Source organism: Phacochoerus africanus, chromosome 12 (genome assembly GCF_016906955.1).
Source record: "Phacochoerus africanus isolate WHEZ1 chromosome 12, ROS_Pafr_v1, whole genome shotgun sequence".
NCBI lineage: Eukaryota > Metazoa > Chordata > Mammalia > Artiodactyla > Suidae > Phacochoerus > Phacochoerus africanus.
Genome location: NC_062555.1, coordinates 38,199,868 through 38,216,003, shown reverse-complemented (window position 1 = coordinate 38,216,003; position 16,136 = coordinate 38,199,868). Strand labels below are relative to the sequence as shown.

General features: G+C 40.8%; 1 protein-coding gene and 1 non-coding gene across 6 annotated transcripts in view; both read right to left on the bottom strand.

Annotated features, from left to right (window-relative positions):
* Window positions 1-16,136, bottom strand: part of UBAP2 (ubiquitin associated protein 2) — a 137,251-nt gene that overhangs the window by 26,435 nt on the left and 94,680 nt on the right. For all 5 annotated transcript variants that reach the window (XM_047754489.1, XM_047754486.1, XM_047754487.1 and 2 more), the window contains 4 exons: window positions 11,848-11,915; window positions 7,521-7,704; window positions 4,215-4,428; window positions 972-1,249 (listed from right to left, as the gene is read on the bottom strand). In XM_047754489.1, the coding sequence (XP_047610445.1) occupies window positions 972-1,249; window positions 4,215-4,428; window positions 7,521-7,704; window positions 11,848-11,915 (744 nt within the window). The remainder of the gene's footprint in view (window positions 1-971; window positions 1,250-4,214; window positions 4,429-7,520; window positions 7,705-11,847; window positions 11,916-16,136) is intronic.
* On the bottom strand, window positions 7,317-7,399 carry LOC125113130 (small nucleolar RNA SNORD121A). The gene has a single exon (XR_007131359.1). It is a non-coding gene; the product is annotated as a small nucleolar RNA SNORD121A (small nucleolar RNA).

The window sequence follows — 16,136 nt, the reverse complement described above, 5'->3', positions numbered from 1 at the left end:
ATACAGATGGCTAAAAAACACATGAAAAGATGTTCAATATCACTCACTATTAGAGAAATGCAAATCAAAACCACTATGAGGTACCACCTTACACCAGCCAGAATGGCCATCATCAAAAAGTCTACAAACAATAAATGCTGGAGAGGATGTGGAGAAAAATGAACCCTATCACACTGTTGGTGGGACCGTAAATTGGTACAACCACTATGGAAAACAGTATGGAGATTCCCCTCAAAACTAAAAATAGAACTACCGTTTGATCCAGAAATCCCACTCCTGGGCATCTATCCAGAGAAAACCATGACTTCCAAAGACACATGTACTCCAATGTTCATTGCAGCACTATTTTCAATAGCCAAGACATGGAAACAACCTAAATGTCCATTGACAGAGGAGTGGATTAAGAAGATGTGGTACATGTACACAATGGAATATTACTCAGCCATTAAAAGTAATGAAATACCAGCATTTTTACCAACACGGATGGACCTAGAAATAATCATGCTAAGTGAGGTCAGCCATACAATGAGACACCAACATCAAATGCTTTCACTGACATGTGGAATCTGAAAAACGGACAGAATGAACTTCTTTGCAGAACAGATACTGACTGACAGACTTTGAAAAACTTATGGTCTCCAAAGGAGACAGTTCGGGGGTGGGAGGATGTGCTGGGGTTGTGGGATGGAAATCCTATAAAATTGGATTGTGATGATCATTGTACAACTATTAATGTAATAAATTGAGCAAAAAAAAAATTTTGTTTAAATGAAATAACAGTCCCTGTTTCTTAGTACAAACCCACTCCTTCTGTATTAGCCCAGTCCCTCAGAAATGACTGATCCCTCATAAGCAGTAAACTATGTGCTTGAAAATACCACATCACATTTCCTGAGACTAAAACCCTCACATGAACTAAATGTTAAAATACATTCACCTTTGGGACAGTCACTTCACGATGGAAGACCCACCTTAGAAGCTGGAGGCATCCGCCGCTTAGGGAGTTTGACATGTTTAGGCTGCGGTGGGTGAGCAGACACGGTCATGTTTTCCACAGTCATACTTGGAAGCTGCAACAGTTTGTGCACAGTGGAGGCACTGCTGTCTCTGGATGCTGACTCTCGGAGTTTCACTTGGGAAGGAAAGGGCTCCAACCCAGGAGGAGGCACAGAGACTGCCTGAGTCTGGTGTTGCTGTCGCTGGCTCAGCTGGCTTAGAACAGGGGATGGTTCAGGCTGAGATTTGAAGTCTGAGAAACAGGTGGGGAGGGAGGGAAAGGGAGAGCAACAATCAACTATTTAGGCTCAGGAGCTCCATGCTCCCTCTTCCACCATCACTGATGGGAGAGGGTTGCTGCTAGTTTCCCCCAACCGTCTTCTTAGCTGAATCCCATTTGTGGTGATTACATATGTGTGTCTGCAATATGGAACAACTGGAATATGATAGATGGAAAAGGACGCCTGAATGGGTTTACAGCCAATTTCACGTGCAGAGAGAGAAGATTCAATTTGTGCTAAAGTATATGGGGGGGGGATGGGTATTTCACATAAACTTTTGAAAATTATTTTGAGTTTTTTCATAACATATGATTATTATCACATGTGATATTACAAAATCCAAAAGGTACAGAAGTACACATGATGAATGCCAATTTCCCTTCCACCTCATCTCAAAGCTGTTCCACAGAAGCAGACACTATACCCAGTTTCTCGAATATCTTCAGAGTTACTGTTTCAATAGACATACATAAAAAGGAGTTCCTGTCTGGGCTCAGCAGTAATGAACCCGACTAATGTCCATGAGGACAAGGGTTCGATCCCTGGCCTTGCTCAGGGGGTTAAGGATCCCACATTGCCATCAGCTGTGGTGTAGGTTATGGACACGGCCTAGATCTTACGTTGCTGTGGCTGTGGTGTAGGCTGGCAGCTACAGCTCTGATTTGAACCCTAGCCTGGGAACTTCCATATGCCCTGGGTATGGCAATAAAAAAAGACCCCCCCCCCCCCCCCCCAAAAAAATATATGTACACACACATACATATATAGAAAGACACATACACATATAACAAATATAAATACATACACACATATAGACACACACATTCTCTCTCTACATATATATATATATATATAATATATAAACACACACACCCATATATATCTTTCTTCCTTGTAAACCATTTAGATTTCAGAGACTGTTCCACATTAATGTATGAAGAACTACTTCATGTTTATGGTTACAGAGTAATCCTTCATACAAAGGTATTGATTTTTAAAACAAGCACTATATATATTAACAAACTTTTAGGTTTTCCAGTCTCTTACTATAAAAAACAATGCTGCAATGAATACAATTTTATGCAAGACAGTTTGCTCAAGTACATCTTCAGGATCAACTGCTAGAACAGAGTTGCTGGATCAGAGAGTTACTATACTTTGTCCGTTTCATTTGGTTATGGTATTCCCTGTCATATCTAGAAAGGGCTACCTCACCACAGCATATGTTAAAATCTTCCTACATTTTTCTCCATTATTGTTCTAAATTCACTATTTATGTTTAAAACTATTTCACTCATTTGGTAAAGACTGGGAGTTAGAGAGTCAACTTGCATCCAAGCCAGATACCCAACAGCGTAATCCATCATTTCACCACTGATTTGAAATGTTACCAATGGAGTTCCCATTGTGGTTCAGCAGTAACAAACCCAACTAGTACCCATGAAGATAGATGCAAGTTCTATCCCTGGCCCCTCCTCAGTGGGTTATGGATCCAGCGTTGCTATGAGGTGCAGCGTAAGTCACAGAGGTGGTTCACATCTGGCACTGGTGTGGCTGTGGTGTAGGCCAGCAGCTACAGCTCCAATTCGACCCCTAGCCTGGGACCTTTCATGTGCCACCGGTGAGGCCCTAAAAAATAAAAAATAAAAAAGCTTGAGTCCTTTTCTTTTCAGTTTTTGTGAATGTAATGTTGATTTGTGGTTTTTTAAGTATGTTAACCCCTTCCAAGGGGGAGGGGGAGGGAGTGCAATGGATGGGGTGCTTGGGGATAACAGATGCGGTCTATTGCCTTGGGAATGGATTAGCAATGAGATCCTGCTGTGTAGCACTGGGAACTATGTCTGGTCACTTATGATGGAGCATGATAATGTAAGAAAAAAGAATGTATACATGTATGTATAACTGGGTCACTTTGCTGTACAGTAGAAAACTGACAGAACACTGTAAACCAGCTATAAGGGGAAAAAATAAAATTATTATATATAAAAATAAAATAAATACATAAATAACAAAATAAAAAAAGCAAGCTAGCACAATGGGCTCTTGGCTGCTATCTGGGAACATGGGGTTTTGATATTTTCCAGGGAGAGGATGCCAACGCTCTGATTAAGTTACTCTCTGCACCTCCAACGACTGTACACGATTTGGTCTATCTGAACATTTTGCCTTCCTTCTGGGATTCTCAAATTTTGCCACCTACTAAGTAAAGGGTGACTGACTATGTAGCCAGTCACCCAATAAAAACCTGGGTTATTGAGTCCTTAGTGAATTTGCTGAATCTCCTTGACTTCAAACTTGAGTAGTCTCAGGTACTTCCCTAACAGGAAACCACTTCATTCAGCTGAGAAATGTGCTTCCATGTCTCTCAATATGCCTTAAACAAAAACCAGACAGCCAACCCTATGGTTAAAGTAACCCTCTGCTATTATGGTATGTGTGTGTTGGTGGGAAATGGTGGTTTAATGTCAGAAAGTCCATGGGATTATAACTAGAAAACATGCAACTTATCAATGGTGTCTTTAAATTACAAACCACAGACATTAATCATGATGGATATATGCATGTGTAAGAATCAGACAGCAATCCAGAGGGTGTGCTTTAAACTACTTTTTACATTCCCCTTCTGCCACTACCTAATTTGAATAGAGCTCAGAAAATCTGCTGAGGCATTTACTCACTGTTGTTTCTTTGTATCTGCATGAGGGTTGCCATGCTTTTGCACAACTTCAAGGTATGCACTACTACTACTATTAACTAATAAATGCAGGTATTTATACAATACAAATCTGCCTGATTTAATTCAGAAACTCTGTACAAGTTTTACTAAAGAGAAGCATGTCTGATCAAATTCCACACTAATGTTCACAAGTCACCATGCTCTGCTGGGGTTCAGCAAAGCCTCACCAGGGCAAATTCCCACAGAAAATGCACACTTACCGAAATGACTAAGGACTGAGGACTGGGATGCTGAGGGCTTGAGGTCCCAAGAAGAAGTGGTTGTGGGAGGGCTCGTACTATTCTGCTGTGAACTTGGGGTGGTGGTAAACTGGCCCAAGCCCGGAGCTTTCAACTGGTCCAAAATGTGGGAGCTGGTGATGTTTGCCATTTTTGAAGGTGCAAGCTCTCCAAATCCTGAACCAAGGACGGATGACTTTAAAGGGAAAGAAAAGCAAAAGTCCTCAGCAAGACTCAGCAAGGATTTCTACCGCAGGCTCTGAAACACACCGTGTCATTTCCACAAGGATTTTAAAAATTATAACCTAGAACATCTGAATTAGTACGACTTACCTGAGTAAATGCTATATGAAAATATTACAATGTAACAAGATCTGATCAGATAAATCAAGCAATCCTTCCTGATTCTGATATAAGAGGTTTAAAGGGAAGGGGACTATTTCCCCTGGAATTTAAGAAACAAATTTTTATTTAAAAAGTAATGTCACAAGTTCATAAACACAAATTACTCTTTTAAATTTTTATTTATTTATTTTTTTATGGCTGCGCCCGTGACATTTGGAAGTTCCCAGGCTAGAGGTCGAACTGGAGCTGCAGGTGCCAGTCTACACTACAGCCATAGCAACACTGGATTCTGAGCCGGATCCTTAACCCACTGAGCGAGGTCAGGGATCAAACCTGCATTCTCTTGAATACTAGTCAGGCTGGTAACCTGCGGAGCCACAATGGGAACTCCCACAATACTACTTTTTTATAATACTTTTTAAAAATTTTTATTTCATTTTTTGGCCACATCTTTAGCATGTGGAAGTTCCCAGGCCAAGGATCTAACCAGTGCCACTGCAGTGACCACACCAGATCCTTAACTGCTAGGCTACCAGGGAACTCCATTAATACTTTTTTTTTTTCAAACTAAAGAGGATTACCATGAATTAAATTACAAAGACAAGCTTGAAAAATAAAATATACTATTTCTTTAATGTGTAGAACAGTCATCATCTTTAACTTTTCAAGTTTTTAATAGGTTTAGCCACAGAAGAGATCAGCCATGAGGTCATCCTGCAAGATTAGAGATAGGTCACAGGACTTAGTTAAAAAGTTAGTATTCCTAAAGCAGACACTGAATTTCACAGGAGGTAGTTGGGTATTGAGCAAATGCCCTGGACACTGCTGTGTTTATTTCAAAGTGTTTAGATGACTAAAAACACCAAATACACTCCAGGGTGAGTATACAAAAGAAAATGTTACGCCTCCCTCATATATCCTGTCAGGACAGACATTAAGATCCAAGGGGAATGAAAGCCTGACAAGACAACAGACAGTGACAGATCATCTGCATTTCTACTTATCAAGATTGCTGAAAATTACATTCTTTATCAATAACAAGTTTTAATAACCCTCTAAAAGGTTAAAAACAGGAACGATTTGCCTTCCCTCAAGAAGCCAGATCTAGGAAGTTGAATTAGTTCTATTATCAGTTTGCAAAGGCATGGATTGTCCCAGTTGTTTTAAAGACAGCCAAATTCCCCAATGTGAGAAGAACTTTAGGGTGGGGGCAATTATTGCACATCAATCACAGAACCTGCTTCTATTAACACTACTCATCACTACTCCAGATTCTGTGCTCCTGCTGCCTGCTACACCTCGTGTAAGCATATTTGCTCTACATGAGGGAAAGCACAGCTCAAGCCCATTTCCTCAATAAAAGCTTCTTGGGAGTTCCCTGGTGGCTCAGTGGGTTAACGATCTGATCACTGCTTCAGCTCGGTGCGATGCTTTGGCATGGGTTCTGATCCCTGGCCCAGGAACTTCTACATGTAATGGTCAAGGCCAAAAAAAAGGGTGAAAAACTTCTTGGATGATGCTTCGAATTCTCCCTCTCTTTTCCTACCTAATCTCTATGCTGCATCAGCTAATTTCATCCTAACTGCACTTTTTATGTATTTTACAACACAATGACATCACCGTGTCAATGCCTCATGTCTTTTTTTTTTTTTCTTGCTTTTTAGGGCTGCACCTGCGACCTATGGAGATTCCAGGCTAGGGGTCCAATCGGAGCTACAGCTGCTGGCCTAGGCCACAGCCACAGCAATTCTAGATCCAAGTTGCATCTTCGACCTATACCACAGTACACAGCAATGCCAGATCCTTGACCCAAGGAGCGAGGCCAGGGATCAAACCTCAACCTCATTGTTCCTAGTTGGATTCGTTTCTGCTGCACCACAGCAGGAATGACTCATTGTCTTGCTTCAGGTAATACTTAGCTCAAGCCTTCTCAATTCTACCTTCACATTTCAGGAGTTCCCATTGCCCTACTCAGTGGGCTAAGGATCTGGCATTGCTGTGGCTGTGGCACAGGCCAGCAGCTGTAGCTCTTACTTGACCCTCAGCCTGGGAACTTCCATATAGCACACTTGCAGCCCTAAAGAAAAAAAAAAAAAAAAGAAATTCCATTTCTCAAATGGGGATTTCAGGTAAAACACAGCAAAGAATGAACCAAAATAACTATCACTAGGGAAAGCAGCAGATCTGTGTTTACAATCCTTCCAACCTCCCCTCTGCCAACAGAGGTGCCCACACTTGGACAGGGACTTGGGTTCACCATTCTGCAGCTACATCCTTCTGCTTTCTATGCGCTAAGCTTTTATTTCCCTCACCTATCTTCCTATACTTCACTGAAGTTCTTTTTGATGGGAAGCCAACTTTCATAAGGAGCCAGAGTCGTACACAACAGCTGATGACACTGTTTCAATGAAATCACGTTCAAATTTTAAAGGACTCTTAACTACACAGTGTGGCATTTTAAGAGAAAGCACACAAATTTTTTGGAATAACAAAACAAAAATGCAAAAAATTTAAGAACTTGGGCAGATTTAGAAGTGTTTTTCATATTAGCAAGCCACTAGTGTCAAACATCTGTGTTTACATAAACTGGAAAATAAATGAAAATTTAGTATCTTAAGTATAGAGACAGACTACAAGACAAAAATCAAAAAGAAAAATCATTAGTAAGATGGATGCTTAAGTGATTATGACTGAACTAAATCATAACTCAACTAATCATAAACAAACATTTTTTTCTTTGTCCAGAAAACTCAGAATACTTGAATTCCACATAGAATCATCAGATATGTGCTTGGAAATTACCACATCATTGTTTTCCAGACTGAGATTTAATGTAGAAATTTTTATATTTAGAAAGTAATTATAAGACATGCGTCATTCTAGGATACATTTGCTCATGGGTACATTCCTTAAAAATCCCATAATGAAATTAACATGAGTTACCAGACTCTGAGGAGAATAGGAGTTGACGGTTGTGGAGCTGCCATTTCCTGGTGCAATCTGATTGTTGTGCTGAGAATTTGTGAAGACAAGGGCTTGGCCAAAGCCCTGCTGTTGGGAACTTTCAAAGGAGTTGACTTCTGAGGCTTGAGGAACAGGCTTCTGGAGCAAGGCTACCAGATCAACGCTAAGCAGACAAAAAAACAAATAAAAGACAAATCATAAGCAAATCTTACCAACGAATGAATGCGAAGTTAATCAATATAAAGTAAATTTATGCTAAAGATAAACTAAGTGAGGAAAGCCTTTGGAATCGGAATTTAAGAAAACCAAAAGGAGGGCAAAAATCACTGCCCCCACCCCCAAAATAAATAAGGCATAAAAAGCCACAGAGAGTGAAGCGGCTTTGTAACAAAAAGAAATAAAAAGGTACACTGAGCTATTTCCACAGAAACGGCACAATGACAACTGATCTGAAAACCTGGACCAATTAATATATTCATAAGTGGTTTTATCAGGTCTGGCTTATTTCCTTTACAACATTTTGCCCCCTCACTCCTTATTACTTGAAATCAGTCTCTCTTAAACTTTCCTAAAGGAGAGTGGATCCATATTTTTAGGGAATGAGGAACAAAGCTATAGTAGACCATTCAAGCAATTTCATATTTATCACAAGTATTCCTATAATCTCTACATTCTAACCCATAATACATTTAGGGTTATATGAATTTCATATAATTTCTTTGGTCTTTTTAGGGAAAAGGAAAAAGATACACAATATATAAGCAAATACTAGGATTGTTATAATGCACCCAGAAAGACAGATATTTCAGTTTGAGAACCAGGGCCTTAAAACCTCAAAGTATGAGGGGGAGTTTCCTTCCTGGCTCAGCGGTTAATGAACCTAACTAGGATCCATGAGCATGCGGGTTCAATTCCTGGCCTCTCTCAGTGGGTTAAGGATCCGGTGTTGCTGTGAGCTGTGGTGTCGGTCGAAGATGTGGCTCAGAGCCCCTGTTGCTATGGCTGTGGTGTAACCCGGAGGCTACAGCTCTGATTCAACCCTTAGCTTGGGAACCTCCATATGCTGATGGTACGGCCCTAAAATAGCATAAAAAACCTCTAAGTATGAGGAAGAAAAGATCTTCCAAATATATACTAACTGACATAGCAATGAGCTATTAATTTCTCCAAAGGATTACCTAACATGGTAATTTGCTCCATTAAATTGCACCACCCCTCCTGCATTTTTGGCCATCCCTCAGCATGTGGAGTTCCCCAGCCAGGGATCAGATCCAAGTGCAACTGCAGCCTAAGCCACAGCCATGGCAATGCCGGATTCTTAACCCACTGTGCCAGGCTGGGGATCAAACCTGCACCCCACCACTCCCAATACACGGCTGATCCTGCTGCACCACAGCAGAAACTCCAACATTAAATCTTTTTTTTTTTTAATTTAATGATTTTTATTTTTTGCCATTATAGCTGGTTTACAGTATTCTGTCAATTTTCTTGTCTTTTGTCCTTTTTTTTTTTTTAGGGCTAGACCCGCGGCATGTAGAGGTTCCCAGGCTAGGAGTCTAATCGGAGCTATTGCTGCCAGCCTACGCAAGAGTCACAGCAACACCAGATCAGAGCCGCATCTGCGACCTATGCCACAGTTCACGGCAACGCCAGATCCTTAACCCACTGAACAAGGCCAGGGATCGAACCGGCAACCTCATGGTTCCTAGTCAGATTTGTTTCCACTGTGCCATGACGGGAACTCCTTCTATTAATATTCTACTGTGCACCAAGGGGACCCAGTCACACATGCATATATACATTCTTTTTCCTCACATTATCATGCTCTATCATAAGTGACTAGATATAGCTCCCAGTGCTATACAGCAGGATCCCATTGCTTATCCATTCCAAAGGCAAGAGTCTGCATTAAATCCTTTTAAAGGCTAGTTCCTGGGTAGTTTTCCTAACAGAAACTCTCACCATTGCAGTGAGGCAGATTCTGAAAGGTCAAACAATTCAAAACTTACTCCTGATATACAGCAAAGCTCCTAGGCCCAAGTTACTCTCCTTATGCCCTGCCCACTTTCTCACAACCAAGTTGAAATTATGGGCTCCAGTATTTTGGATCCCAAGGTAGTTTTCTACTTATGACAACCTAACTCTAGGGTGACAAATCCAAAGTAGTTACATTACATATGAACCATCTTAAAAATTCCATTACTACAAAAACTAGAGAAAGTTCTATTCCAAAAGACTGATAAGACACATGCATGAAAAGCAGAATAGCACTGTTTCCTGAAAAATAAATGTTACCAAAGTCAACTCCTGGAGTTCCCACTGTGGCACAGCGGGTTAATGATCTGGCTTGTCTCTTGGCTTTGCCAGTTTGATCCCCAGCACAACGCAATGGGCTAAGGATCCAGTGTTGTCACATCTGTGGCATAGGTCAGAGATATGGCTCAGATTCAATCTCTGGCCCAGGAACTTCCATATGCCATGGATTTGAAAGGAAAAATGGCAGTAGGCGGGGCGGGGCGGGGGGGGGGAGCGGTTATTTCTGAGCAAATCACAAAATAATATATTGCAAGACATAACTTTTTTTTTTTTCTCGCTTTTTAGTTATACCCGTGGCATATGGAAGTTTCCAGGCTAGGGGTCGAATCAGAACTACAGCTGCCAGTCACAGCCTCAAGGGATCCAAGCCACATCTGCAACCTACGCTACATCTCACAGCAATGCCAGATTCCTGACCCACTGAGCAAAGCCAGGGATCTAACCTGCATCCTCATGTATACAAGTCAGTATACTGCGCCATGACAGAATTCCCAAGACACAACTCTCGATCATTTTTATTTCCCTAGAATGAAGTCTTCTAACCATCTCATTCAGCATGAAATTGAGCATGTTGGATTTAAAACTGCCTTTAATGCTCAGGAGTCATATATATACTAAGGCCCTTATCCTTTTAGAGCACCGTATTTTGAAATCATAATCAAAAGTTTTTAAGATTTATTATAAAAACTGGGATGAAGGAGTTCCCATCATGGCTCAGTGGTTAATGAATTCAACTAGGAACCATGAGGTTGCAGGTTCGGTCCCTGACCTTGCTCAGTGGGTTAACAATCCGGTATTGCCGTGAGCTGTGGTGTAGGCCGGAGGCTACAGCTCCAATTAGACCCCTAGCCTGGGAACCTCCATGTGCCGTAGGAGCGGCCCTAGAAAAAGGCAAAAAGACAAAAAAAAAAAAACTGGGATGAAAATAAATACTTTTGAGTAATTCAGCTCTGCACACATTCTAACAGTGTTCCTATCACCCCAAAAACTCATTCCTTTTCTGTAATCTATAAGCAGATTAAAACTAGTAGAGCCCATTTAAAAAACAAGAAGTTTGGAGTTCCCATCGTGGCGCAGTGGTTAACAAATCCGACTAGGAACCATGAGGTTGCGGGTTCGGTCCCTGCCCTTGCTCAGTGGGTTAACAATCCGGCGTTGCCGTGAGCTGTGGTGTAGGTTGCAGACGCGGCTCGGATCCCACGTTGCTGTGGCTCTGGGGTAGGCTGGTGGCTACAGCTCTGATTCGACCCCTAGCCTGGGAACCTCCATATGCCGCGGGAGTGGCCCAAGAAATAGCAAAAAGACCAAAAAAAAAAAAAAAAAAGAAGTTTGTACTACCCAGAGAAGGACCTTTCTGTTAAGTTTATCTGTCAAAAAAATTATGATTACAAAACTAAAAAATGAATAATTAAATAGATTTAACATTATCTTTGTCACAAATACTAACAAATCACAAAAAATAATTGCTATTTTATCAGTGGCTACTAGTTAGGAAATGATGGAGGCTGTCAGTTCACCAGGTTAGTTAAGGATAAAATAAAAATTTTAGACAGAAAAGAGAAAAAACAGAGATTGAAGAAGAGGGTAAAAGGAGTTCCCATTGTGGCTCAGTGGTAACAAACCTGACTAGTATCCATGAGGACACAGGTTTGTTCCCTGACCTTGTTCAGAAGTTTAGTGGGTTAAGGATTCAGCATTGCCGTGAGCTATGGTGCAGGTCGCAGACTCAGCTTGGATCCCATGTTGCTATGGCTGTGGTGTAGGCCAGCATCTATAGCTCTGATTCGACCCCTAGCCTGAGAACCTCCATATGCCCCCAGCGTGGCCCTAGAAAGCAAAGGAAAAAAAAAAAAAAAAAAAGAAAGAAAGAAAAAAAGAAAAGGGTAAAAAAATAAAAAGAAACATGAGAAAGAAAACAATTTCCCTAAGACACAAAATTTCAATTATGCTTCAAATAACAAACAAAAGGTGGGGATGGGGACTTAAATACCTTTGCCCAGGTGTGACATGATTCTCTGCAGGGACAGATGAGGAAGTGAAGACTTTTGTTTCAGACAGCTGTATGGGAAGAATTTTTAAAATATTTTCATCTTACTTTATATAAAATCGAAAATGTATCAAATTCCTGACAATTTTAGTCACCAGTACTCAGTCTACCTAAGAAGTGGTCTAAAGGAAAAAACATGTACAAGTGATCATGATGCTTGTAATTTTCTTAAGGTAAAGATAATTTTAGATTGATGAAGCCCACAATAAGGATTCCACATACTAGTCTCACTACTCTACTTGACCTTATACAAAATGAGAACACCAATAAAAACCACCACTCTTAACATTCTCTTTTTTATTAAGTCATACGTTTCCCTGAAGTTTTTATCAACATCATCAAATTGAGGTGTAACACATACAATAAACCTCAAATGTTCAAACTGAATAATTGAATGAGTTTTGTCATATGTATACTCCCATGAAACCATCACCAAACCAAGACAAGAAATGTATCCATTACCCCAAATTTTGCTCCTGTCCCAGTGTAATCAGTTCCTCCCACTACTCACTTTCATCCCCAGGCAATCATTGTCACTATAGATTGGGTTGTATTTTCCAGAATTTTAAGTGGAATTTTTAAACATGCAATCTTTTTGTCTGGCTTTTTTCATTCGATATAATTATTTTGAGATTCATGAATATTGCTTTAATACACCTTTTAAGGCACAGAGGATAAAATTTCTTTTCTTTTTGCCAAACCCTCAGCATGCAAAATTTCCTAGGCCAGGGAGCAAACCCGTGCCATAGCAGCCACCGCAGTGAGAACACTAGCTCCTTAACCAATGCACCACAGAAGAACTCCTAAAGTTTCTTTTTCCTTTTTCTTTTTGTTGGGGGAGCTACACCCACAGCATGTACAAGTTCCCAGGCCAGGGATCAAACCCAAGCCCCAGCCAGTGACAATGCCAGGTCCTTAACTAGCTGAGCCATCAGGGAACTCCAAGATAAAATTTCTTGAAACCTCAACTGACATTATTGAAAGGTAGGCGCTTTTTCTATTTTCAAAGTGGAGCATGGGTCATTTTTTTTGGCGGGGGGAGGGGGGGGAGGGTTCACCCTATGGCATATAGAGTTCCTGGGCCAGGGACTGAATCCACACCATGACCTACACCACAACTGTGGCAACACTGGATCCTTAATGCACTGCACTGGGCTAGGGACTGAACCTCCATCCCCTTGAGCCACAATGAGAAGTGACAAATGTTGATCTAATGACATTATGTGAAAAACTAACAACAATGCTATTCAAAGACTGCTGTAACTTTTAACAAGGCTAAATGTCTCAGAACTCCGAAACCTGGTATAAAATCAGGTTTCATCAGACATTATTATTAAGGCGGGGCAGAGCAGACAGTAAGTATTCATCTCCCATAAAAACAAAAAGTGCTGAATTGGTTATATTATTTCAACAGGAAAGCCTTATGCTATGCCGCACCCTATTCCAAGATAGTTATCTGTAGAGTCACAAGGAATCCATGTTTGTCTTCAGCTGTTTTTTTTTGGCGGGGTGGCCGCACACCCAGCATTTGGAAATTCCCAGGTTAGCGGTTGAATCAGAGTTACAAATTAAATTAAGACAGAGAGGAATTCCCATCGTGGCTCAGTGGAAACAAATCTAACTAGGATCCATAAGGACACAGGTTCAACCCCTGGCCTCGCAATGTGGTTTAAGGATCCCACGTTGTCCTGAGCTATGTGGTGTAGGTCACAGACCCGGTTACTGTGGCCATGGTATAGGCCGGCAGCTACAGCTCCAATTCGACCCCAAGCCTGGAAACCTCCATTATTCTACAGGTGTGGCCCTAAAAAGACAAAATAATAATAGTAATAATAATAAATAAAACAAACAGAGAAGCAATTAAGGAGTAATTCCATTAAAAGCAATAATAGAATAGATCTAAAGCCTTAAAAATATTAAGTTTAAGGTAAGTGAGAATTATATTAGTCATTGAACTCCAATAAAACCCCAGTAGAATACAAGAAATGGCATTGTTTTCTCTAAGCTCTAGAAGGAGTTTAGGATTTGCATTTTAGAGTACTCACCTGTTAATCAACATCACTTTATATATGCCAGAAGACTTTTAAATAATTGTGATAATTCCTGAGAAAAGGTATCCAAATTCCTTATGCCAATTCTTTTTAGTAATTATATTGTGAGACAACATGCTCTAAACAGAATATTACTGCCTATATGCACGTACATTTGAACCTCTTGTTAGCTGACTTACATTACAGACCTCATCTGAGGCACAGAATAATTCCATCAGTTAGGCAGGATAGTTAGAGAGGTGCAGAAAAGAAAGATGCCTCACCTAAGGTGAAAAGGTCAACCTAGCTAGAATTCAAATACAGGGCATATGCCTTCTGATAGCCTGCTGACTCTCTAACCTGCAGGATGAACCAGATAACAGGCAAGCAGATCTAAAACTCTTAATTCTGGAAGGCTTTTTTTTTTTTTTTCCTTTATAGTAAACTCAGCAAAAACTCTAGTAACACAAAACACTTAAAAACAGAACAGCTTTGTTCGAAATAAGGTAAAGTGCCCAAAGGCTGCTCACTCTGACTTTTTATCACTAGTACTCATCCCACCAGTAATTCTAAAAGCCACCATTTAGCCCAGTCTCCTCAGACTACAGGCAACAACAGACAGCCCAGTGACATCATTCCCCAAGGACTTATGGACAGTGTGTGACCAAAGTGAAAATATACCTTACATCTCCAAAATTCCAATCAAGTGAGTATATCTTTCTCCTCCTTTCTCACACCCTACCCAGCTCAGTCCCTAACAAGTCAGATAAAACAGTGCTAAAAAGAAAGGAAGCACAAGTGCAGTTTTGTTAAAAAAAAAAAAAAAAAAAGTACAAAAATGGGAAGGGAGGTGGAATAATCTCAAAAAGAAAAATAAAACCTTCAAGTCTGGGGCACTTTATGTGATTCTCAAGGGCAGTAAGCCCTTTATTAGCATCTGCTAATGTCAGCTATAACTCATGAACATGTGTCATACTTGTGTGCTGGTTCTTGAGAGGTAAACAGAGTTATCTTATGCTAAACCATGAACTTAGAGAGCAACACTATCCTGAAGCCAGTGTAGTGCACTCAAATATGTCTGAGGAATAAATGAATACAAAAGAGCCAGAATAGTTGAAAATGGAAGCAGTCGAGCCTAGAACCAGAATTATTTATTTGAGTTCATTTCAACTGTGAACCCCAAACACAGACTCTCTCCTTTAATAAAAAGGTTAGAGAGTTCTCTAGTGGTACAGTGGGTTAAGGATCTAGTGTTGTCACTGCAGGGGCTTGGATCACTGCTGTGGCACAGGTTTGATCTCTGGCCTAGGAACTTCCATATGCAGCAGGTACAGCCACAAAAAAAAAAAAAAAAAAGAAAGAAAGAAAGAAAGAAAGAAAGAAAAATGCATTTGGTTGTAGTTCCCGTTGTGGCAAGCAGAAACCAATCCAACTAGTAACCATGAGGTTGCAGGTTCAATCCCTGGCCTCGCTCAGTGGGTTCAGGATACAGCATTGCCATGAGCTGTAGGTTGCAGACACAGCTCGGATCCAGTGTTGCTGTGGCTGTGGCACAGGCCAGAGGCTACAGCTCTGATTCAACCCCTAGCATGGGAACCTCCATATACCTCAGGTGCGGCCCTAAAAAGAGGGGGAAAAAAAGGGTTGTAAAGGAGTTCCCACTGTGGCTCAGCAGAAACAAAGCTGACTAGTATCCATGAGGATGCAGGTTTGATCCCTGGCTCCATCCAGTGGGTTAAGGATCTGGCATTGCTATAGCTGTGATGCAGGCCAACAGCTGCAGTTCCAATTTGACCCCTAGCCTGGGAACTTTCATATGCTGCGGGTGCAGCCCTAAAAAGAAAAAGGAAAAAAAGTTATAGAGGTTCTCTTGCGGTGCAGTGGGTTAAGGATCTGGTGTGGTCACTGCAGCAGGCAGAGTCACTGCTTTGGCATGGGTTTGATTCCTGGCCTGGGAACTTCCACATGCCACAGGCATGGCCAAAAAAAGAAAAGGTTTTAAAGATTAATCGTTCACAGGCCAGGGTAATAACATCAGTTGGTTATCAGGCCAAAGAAAACAACGATAAGCCAAAAAATGATGTCATTCCTATTTAACACTCAGTCACCTTTAAATGGATGCTTTGAAACCAAGTTTCTCAAAAATCTCAAAACATCAACTTCCTTCTGAGAAGCATCTGCTTTAAAAAAAAAGTGGTAATC